The sequence below is a fragment of the Oryctolagus cuniculus genome, chromosome 1 (genome assembly GCF_051225735.1).
Source record: "Oryctolagus cuniculus isolate XC-2025 breed Fujian yellow rabbit chromosome 1, ASM5122573v1, whole genome shotgun sequence".
Taxonomy (NCBI): domain Eukaryota; kingdom Metazoa; phylum Chordata; class Mammalia; order Lagomorpha; family Leporidae; genus Oryctolagus; species Oryctolagus cuniculus.
Window position 1 is genome coordinate 10,607,141 of NC_142867.1, and position 7,987 is coordinate 10,615,127.

General features: G+C 62.9%; 1 protein-coding gene across 4 annotated transcripts; it reads right to left on the minus strand.

Annotated features, from left to right (window-relative positions):
* Positions 1-310: 310 nt before the first annotated feature.
* SAXO4 (stabilizer of axonemal microtubules 4) lies at positions 311-7,333 on the minus strand. 4 transcript variants are annotated; one of them, XM_089307927.1, is made up of 14 exons: positions 7,046-7,333; positions 6,205-6,346; positions 5,792-5,909; positions 5,332-5,491; positions 5,057-5,185; positions 4,489-4,552; positions 4,100-4,212; positions 3,641-3,700; positions 3,445-3,531; positions 3,068-3,181; positions 2,901-2,995; positions 1,181-1,345; positions 593-693; positions 311-419 (listed from the first exon to the last, which is right to left on the minus strand). In XM_089307927.1, the coding sequence occupies exons 2-13, from the start codon at positions 6,311-6,313 to the stop codon at positions 600-602; spliced, it is 1,308 nt and encodes a 435-aa protein (XP_089164053.1). In that variant the 5' UTR covers positions 6,314-6,346; positions 7,046-7,333; the 3' UTR covers positions 311-419; positions 593-599. The 4 variants fall into 4 exon arrangements, 3 of the variants coding, with proteins under 3 accessions (XP_089164053.1, XP_008272632.4, XP_089164058.1); XM_008274410.4 differs by lacking the exon at positions 7,046-7,333 and adding an exon at positions 6,875-6,950; XR_016216530.1 differs by lacking the exons at positions 2,901-2,995; positions 7,046-7,333 and adding an exon at positions 6,875-6,950.
* Positions 7,334-7,987: the final 654 nt, after the last annotated feature.

The following is a 7,987-nucleotide window of genomic DNA, read 5'->3' on the forward strand; positions in this document are numbered from 1 at the left end:
AGGAGAGCCCAGAAGTCCTGCGCCAAGTCCCCTCCCATTTTGAGGACCAGGTGACAAGGTCAGTAGGACTGGCTGCCACTCCCTCTCCCCCTCCCCCACCCCGCCCGCCCACCGCTGCCCCCTCCTCCTCGGTGGTCTGCCTACCCCTTCCCCGGGGTCCTACCTCCTCACCTGACTCAGCACTTCCCCAGACACTAGAGGCCACAGGGGGCCCCTTCACAGGACAGGAAATTGAGTGCAGGGCCTGTCCACTGAGTTCCCCTACCCCACACCCCCTCCCCAGCCACCGCAACAGTGACTGTCACACATCTCTGCTTCAATGCACTTTATTTCATTAGGAAAGTAGCTGAAGGTCCCTGTGGGGGAGGGGGCTGGAGGAGGGACAGCAGCCAGCTTCCGTTCCCCTTGTGTTGGCAAACCTTGGTGGGGGTGGGGGTGGGGGAGAGAGGAGGCCTGAGACAGGGGCTCCCAGCCCACTCTGGGGCTGGGGTCCCCACACAGGGGCTTGCTTGGCCCAGTGCTTGGGAGGCAGGAAGGCCCCAATGTCCACCCCACACGGGGAGCACCTGCGGCAGGGGTCCCACCCCCTTACCAAGGCATCAGTTTCGGTTGGGGGGCAGGTAGCGGCCACTGTACGGTGTGTAGCCGCCGTAGGGTGAGTCTCGGTAGAAGGGGTCGGTTGAAGTCAGGGTTCTGTAGGGAGAGAGTGGTGGGCAGTCCAGGCCTGGGCCTTCTCTTCTGCCCACCCGTCTTGGGAGCCCAAGAGCCCAGCCAGGGCTTGGCCAGAGCCACCAAGCCACAAGCAATCTGTGCCTGCCGACCCTGGGCAGTTGTTGGCGTCAGTGTAATTTTGGGGAGACTGGATTGGGCAGAAAGGAGTGGGGTAGCACCACAGTCCCTTCGTCTTTGGATCTGGCCCCCATTCCACTCCACCACTGCCACTCACAGAAGGGGCAGCTGGGGGCGGGGTGAGGAGCTGCTGTGCAGAGGGAGGGGCCACCCCGGGGACAGGAGGTGAGGGGCTGGGGCAGTGGAGGCTGGAGTTGGCCAGAGGAAGTGGCCTCTCAAATGGACAGACACACAGATCCGTGAACAGAGGAGGGAAGAGGTCTGGAGCAGACCCTGGATGAGGCTGGGGCTTGAGCAGGGGGAAGAGACCAAGCCAGGGTGTGGGTGCTACCTGCCCACGTGGGGATGTAGGCGCTGCAGGCTCTCCATGGGGTTGGGGGTGGCCTCCATGTGGGTGACCGGGTGGTTGATGGCGTAGCCTCCAGGCGTCTGAGGCTGGATGCCACCTCGAGTCCAGCCTTCCCGGTCTATGCCCTTGGGGATGTTTTCAAAGTACCTGCAATCGAGGAAGGTTCTTGGCCATCAGCTGTCTCTGTCACCTCCACGGCCTCCCCTCCCGTCCCTCCAGCCTCTGCCCATGCTGTGCCCCCCCCCGCCTGGTGCCCTCCCCACCAGCCCTTGCACCCCTTTGCCAAGAGAGCACTTTGGAGTGCAAAGGGCTGTTCCAGCGAGACCTGCCCCCGCCCGCCAGGTCCGGGCTGGGCACCCAGCCTTATCCATTTCTCTGGAGGCTTTTAGCTTCCCGCCAGTTCACCAACGTGTTCACTGCACCCCTGGCTGGGTTCTGGGGGTGCAAGCATGAGCACGCTGTGGGTCCCAGCCTTGAGCTTATCAAGAAGAGGGGTGCTGATGAGTGCATAAGTCAGTGATTCCAGTCCCCAGGGGTTCTGGGACCACCTGCAAGGACTGGTAAGCGAGCTTGACACATGGCAGGACGGGCTTGGATAGGGCTTGGGACACACAGGCGGTCATGCAGGGGTAGGACCCAGCGGAGATGGCTGGGGCTGGGAGGCCACAGGAGGAGGGGTGGGGATCTAACTGTCCCTCAACACACAGCATGAGGGCCTGGCCTCCATGGGGACTGCTGCGCACCTGCTGTGTGGCCTGGGCACCACTTCTCCCCCAGGAGCCTCAACAGAGGCTGACCTAGGTCCCTCCTGCTCCAACTTGGTTCTTCCCTGGGCCAGATCCTCCTCTCTGCCAGGGTCTTCCTGGCCATTGCCTTCACCTCTTTTCTGTCTCAAACGCCACCTCTCAAAGCAGCCTACCCTCGCCGCCCCAGGCTGCTTTCCCCGTCCCCCCCGGCCCTGCCCATGTGCTAACACACCCACTCTCACTGGCCTATCACAGCTGGGGAGCCTGCCTCGCCCTGGCGTTCAGCCAGGCCCAGTTAAACTCTGGAATGAATGAGATCTATGAGGGATGCTGGGACAGGCACCTGGAGGGGAGGGTGGATCAGGGGAGGCCTTCCAGTTCAAAAGATGGGGTGCCAAGTAGGCAGGGATGGGTGGGGGACCCCTTGGAAGACGGTGGAGGGGGTGTGTGCAGTGTGGTCGCAGGTGGCAGCAGCTCTGGGGAGAATCCTGCACCTCCCGGCTCAGACGGTTGCCCTAAGACTGGCATTTCCTTTACGCCACCCCTGAAACACCCTCCCCACCCTTGGTTTTCTAGAACTTGCTTTTTTGAGGCAAGAAAATACCTGGGATCCAACCCCTGGAGATAGCCTTTGACGGATGGCCACGGGGGTATAAATAGCTCTCTCTCCCTTTGGCTATGACAATTCTGAGTCTACAGTGTGTTCAACAGCTTTGAGCGTCCCTGTGGGCAGCTGGCTCGGCAACGCCCCCAGTGTTGCCGTCTCTCGCAGGTCCCACCTCCCCACGTCCCCATCCACGCCAGCAGCGCTTGCACCAGCATCCTTGGCTCCACGTCTACTTCTGAGGGAGCCCACACTCATCCAGCTGCACGGCCGTGAGCTCATGCCTGGTCCTGGTCTCAGTCTCTCTGTCACTCAAATGGGTTTGAGCTCTGGGCCGAGAAGAGGGCTTTACCCTTGGTTGTAGGTGGTCAGGTACCGACTGTCCCTGTCAGGGTCATAGGCGCTCCGGACGTAGCTGGGGTTGTTAAGGCTGAAGCCAGTGAGCTCCTGCACAAGAGGGGACCTGTCAGGCCGGGAGGGGCGGGGCTCGGGGTGGGAGCTGGGTGCTGCAGGCCCCACCTTGTTCCCGATGGTCTCTCGGCCAAGCATGGCGACGTTGCTCTGCTGCAGACGCTGGGGTGGCTGGAACTGCCGGTGGCTCAGGCTGCCCGGTTCCGGGCCCAGAGGGGGCACCTGCAGGGGACAGAGCACGAGACGGGAAACTGGAGTGGCCAGGCTGAGGCAGCGTGGGTGGAGGGCGGGCAGGCAGAGGTGCCCACAGCTCCCAACACCCCTCCTGGGGACCCTGTCCTCCCTCTCCCCTCCCAGTCTAGCTCATTGTCAGAGCACGTCCTGCTCCCCAGCCTCCTTCTATGTCTCTAAATAGTCTAGCTCCTCCCATTCTTCAATGCCTGGCCCAAATGCCACCTCCTCCAAGCAGCCTCCCCGACACTCACTCTGAGGTTCAGAGGCCTTTCGGTCGCTCGGCTGTAGCCCGTTTCCCGTTCAGAGCCTCTGGCCAACACAGGGAGGTTCTCATCACCCTGGAGAGAGCAAGGCAGTTGCTGGCCCCAGAGCATGGCCGCCCCTCCCACGGCCTCCCCTTAGCCATGCTCCAGCTGGCCGTCCCCGGTCTCTCCCAGCTCAGCTTACGTGAGGGAGACTCATAGGGACGAAGTCCGCCTTGGTGACGGTCCGGCCCGGGAGGAGGACCTGGCAGGGGGCCCCCAAGGCAGCATCAGCTCAGCAGAGGCAGCCCACCTGCCCTCATCCTCAGGGACGGTGGCTCAGGCTGCCCACCCCCCACCCCACCCTATCCCCCATGCTCAGCAGTGAGGAGGGCCCAGCACAGGGGGGTCTAATTGGGTCAACTGAGGCAAAGGAGGACTGGTGAGGTGGGAGGGGAGAGAGAGACCCGGATGGGGAGCCAGCAGACTCCTTCAACTCTCCTGACCTCAGTCTTCTCATCTATAAAATGGGAGAGCTGGACCTGAGCTCTTGCATCTTGTGTTTGAACCAAACTTGCATTTGTTCTTTCAAAGAAAACCGGAAACCCCTCAACCCAAGGCCTTCAGTCACCCTGGGGTGGTAGCTGGGACCCAGGGGCCTTACAGAGTCCCCAGGGAGGGCCTGGGAGGGCGGCTGGAAGACAATAGGGTTCTTGTTGGACTCCTCAGTGAAGCCGGTCTCCTCTTTGGCGCCAATTGATTTCTTCTGCAAGAGATCTGCAAGAGACGGGTCCCCTGTGCTGCTGGGCCACGGGGCCCCAGTGTGTGCTTGCCAGTGGGTGACGAGGGAGCTGATGCCAGGGACCTGGAGGCCTGGGCTGTGAGCCTGGAGGCCTGTGAACATTTGGGGAGGACTCCAGAGTCCAGGCCAAGAGCCACTGGCCTTTCCGAGTTGGTGGGTCTAAGGCACCGGGGTCGACCCGGGGGTGACAGCACCAGGACCCCCTCGGGAGGTGTGTTACAGGGTAGGCACAAGCTCACACAGAGGCCTACCTGGCAGGTTTGAAGGCTCCTTGAGATACTTGGAGTTGTACTCAGAAGTCATGAAGCGGGGGCCCTGGGACACAGAGGGTAGAATAATGGGGGGGCCCAAGGCAGGCCTGGGTGGCCGACAGTAGTGGCTCTTCGGTTATCTGTGCTAGTCTAAGGGGGGAGGGCCAGAGACCGCCTCCCCATCCCCCCAGAGGCACCGTCTCTGACAGGTGCCAAAGATTCCACCACGGAGCACAGCTCTTGTGTGGCAATGACTCCCAAGTCCCACGCCACACCAGACTCCTGGTGAGCCCCTCGGGAGCCCAGCTGGGAGGGGCTGCAAATGAGAGGAGTCCGGGGACCCCCCTCCGTGCCTGGGGGTGTCAGGATGGGGTGAGGGCAAGCAGGGAGCTGACAGATGGGTAGGGAAGCGGCCAGGGCGGCCACTCTGAGGCTGTTTTCCAGGTCCTGTGCAGCCTGCGCCCAGTGGGTGTCCTGGGTGAATCTGTGCATCAGCCGTCTAGGGAAGGAGAAGGAGGCGGGGGCGGCCCTCCCCCGGCCGGCGGCCCCCGTAGGCGTGCCCACTCACGTAGCCCCCGTTCTCCCACGCCAGCGAGCCCTTGTCCTGTTGCTGGAACAACAACGGCCTCTCCTTGGGCTCCAGCCCCACAATGGCCTGGGCCCCGTGATCCTGTGTGTCGAAGTGCACCTTCCTGACCTGGATGAAGGGGTGGGGGGTGGGGCCTTGGCCAGCTGCTGGTGGGGTGGCTCTGGCCTGCCGGGGGGACCCCCGCCTATCCCCTCCTGCCCTTCTTCACAGCATCCCAGGCCTGCCGTTTCTCCTGGCCCTGGCCCAGTGCTCACCTCGGTGGTCAGGGGGCCTGTATTGGGTCTCTCCTGCCCATAGCCAGAGTTAGTCTGGTGCACGCTCCAGGGCAGTGGGCCCCTGCCGTCGGGGACCTCCAGGGGGCGGTAACTCTGACCGGTCACTGTCTGGAAATTGTCCCGGGCTTGTTCCCTGGTGCTGAGGGCAGGAGAGGAGCTGAGACCCCCAGGGCCACCTGCCTTGGTCTTTCCAAGGGCAGCACTGCTTATACCCAGAAGCTTCCCTCCCGCCTTGGCCCTCCCATGATGCTTCAGGAACCCGCCAGCCTTCGGCGCCTTGCTGGGGATCATGGGCTGAGTCTCCCAGGAGCCCAGACTTAGGCTGGGCAAGGCTTGGTGCCTTTTCACAGAGCCTGGAGATGGTCTGAGGAGCTCCAATGTCCCCGAGAACTGAGGCCCTGCAGGGCAGGGGGTGAGAAGGAGGCTGTGAGGACCGTACCCTGTGGCTGGGCTGCTCAAGGCATCCAGATTGGCTTGGTAGGAGGCCATGGGCCGGAAGTTTGACTTGTAGCCCGTGCCCATGTGGCTGCCCGTGCGGGGCTTGAACTCCTCTCGACCTGCCGGAGGAAAAGCACAGGTCAGCAGGGCTGGGGGCACGGTGGGCTGGCCTCCTGGGCAGGACCGGCATCCCCCAAGGGCCAGGGGCCACTGGGACAGGGGAGGGCTCCGAGCTGAGCTGTGCATGGCTGGCCCTCCAGGATCGTGGCAGCGGGGAAGGGAAGTCGATGGGGTAGGGGTGGGGTCGCAGGGACAGGGCTGGGGAAGGGGGCGGCCTGCTCCTGTCTCAGAGCAGGGGGCTTCTCCCTTCCCGCCCAGCGTCCTGCAGGTGGCTCCCCACACAGGTGCCCTCACCGTAGGCTGTGCAGTAGCTGGTGGCGTAGAATTTCAGCGGGTCCGTGCAGCCGCCCGAACTCATCTTCACGTAGGGGGAGACCACCCCCAGGGGGAGCTTTCCCATCATGGCTGGCGCTGGGGGGCAGGGCCCCTGGGGGCCCTGAAGGAAGCACAGAGGGCTTTGTCAGGTCCCCGCGCTCGCTTGGGGGACCGCAGCGGGGCTGAAAGACCTCTTGTCCAGCCAGCCCTACTCTCCGGCCTCTGGCCTGCTCCCTGACACCCACTCTGCCAGGCGGAGGAAAGAATCTGTCATCAGCTCTTCTCTCCTGGTCACCTGTACCCCCCTGCACCTTCCCTGCACCTTATTGTTAACCCTTCATTGTCCCCATTGTTCAGCCAGGACTGATGCGAGGGTTTGCTCATAATAGGCAGTGGAGTCCAAGCTCAGACCAAAGATATCCGCACCAGTGCACTCCCTCTTCTGGATGGGGAGAGCGGATGACCCGACAACTCCCACCGGGGCGACACCTCCTACCCGGATGGCGACTCCTGCCTGGTGGCCTGCCGGCCAGCCCAGCCCAGCCAATCACTCCCAGCCCCAGGCTCCTTGGCCTGGCCTGGCCCACCTCTGGCTAGAAGTCAGCCTGGCTCTCCCAGGGCCCCCTGGTCGCACCAGCTCCACCCTCACCTGCCCTCTGAGGTGGCTCTAAGGTCAGGGAGAGGCTACAGGAGGCAGGAGCTGCCCTCCGGAAGGTGGCTCAGCCAGGGAGAAACTGTGTTACCTAGCAACTGGCACCTAGCAACAGCGTCCCCACGCCTCGGAAGCCTTTATAGGGCCAGAGCCCATTGAGGGGCTGACCTGGTGGGGAGGGGAAGCCGGGGGAAAAGCACAGGTCAGCAGGGCTGGGGGCCCTCCACGGCTCAGGCTCCCGTCCCAGCCTGCTGCACGGGGCCGGGAGAGGTCCCGTGTGAGTGACGTGCCATCAAAGAGAATCCCGAGCAATCACGCAGACTTATGGAGTGGCCACTTCTCACTCGACACTTTACACCCTTGATCTCCGTCCTCTCCGTCCTCCGCGCAGCTCTTCCAGGTGGCTATTATTATCCCTGCTTTCTCAGAGGGAACACAGGGCTTAGGCGAAGCGACCTGACCAGCCAGAGAAAAAACCCCGTTGAGACCCAGGCGTGGGCGGACACAGATCAGGCACTCATGCCCCGTGGTAAATTCATGTTTACTCTGTGCTGCTGGAGCCAAGTCTGGGCTGAGCCCTTTTACCCACATTGCCTTGTGCACTGCCCCTACCTGCCCTGTGACCCGGCAACTATTAGGAGAGGGTCAACGGGCCAGAGCAGCGGTTAGCGGCGTGGCTCAAACCCCACTGTCCTGGCCGAGAGGTGCTAACTAAATCCTCTCAATGCCCCCGCCTCTGCATCTTCCCCAGGCAGGCAGCTGCCCCTGCCCCACCGGCTGCTGAGAGCCCGCATTCAGCCCCGCCAGACAGGAAGCACCCGGCGTCTCAGAGCCGCTCCTCTTTAGCCTTGAGGTGCACGTGGGAGATGCTGGTTCTTCCCATCAGTGGAGGCAGAGCCGGGACTGGGGTGTGAGTGAGCTGGAGCTGTCCACCTCCCAGGCTCCTTCTGGGACAGCCCACGAACCTCAAGCTTGTAAAAGCTAGGACAACTGGATCTTTGGCAGGAGAGGGGACGTCCAGGTTGGCCATAGCTGCTGATTTCTGGGGTGTCAACACGCCCATCCCAGCTGCTTTCAAACTACCACAGAGGGGGCAGGTGCCCACCTCCA

What these genes read in the sequence shown, in the direction of transcription:
- SAXO4 (XM_089307927.1), bottom strand. Translation starts at nt 6,313, where the DNA reads ATGATGGGAAAGCTCCCCCTGGGGGTGGTCTCCCCCTACGTGAAGATG. An exon ending in CAGCTACTGCACAGCCTACG is followed by an intron (nt 5,910 to 6,204) that starts GTGAGGGCACCT and finishes TTCCTCCGGCAG; the next exon opens with GTCGAGAGGAGTTCAAGCCC. An exon ending in AGGCCCTCCCTGGGGACTCT is followed by an intron (nt 3,701 to 4,099) that starts GTAAGGCCCCTG and finishes GCCCCCTGCCAG; the next exon opens with GTCCTCCTCCCGGGCCGGAC.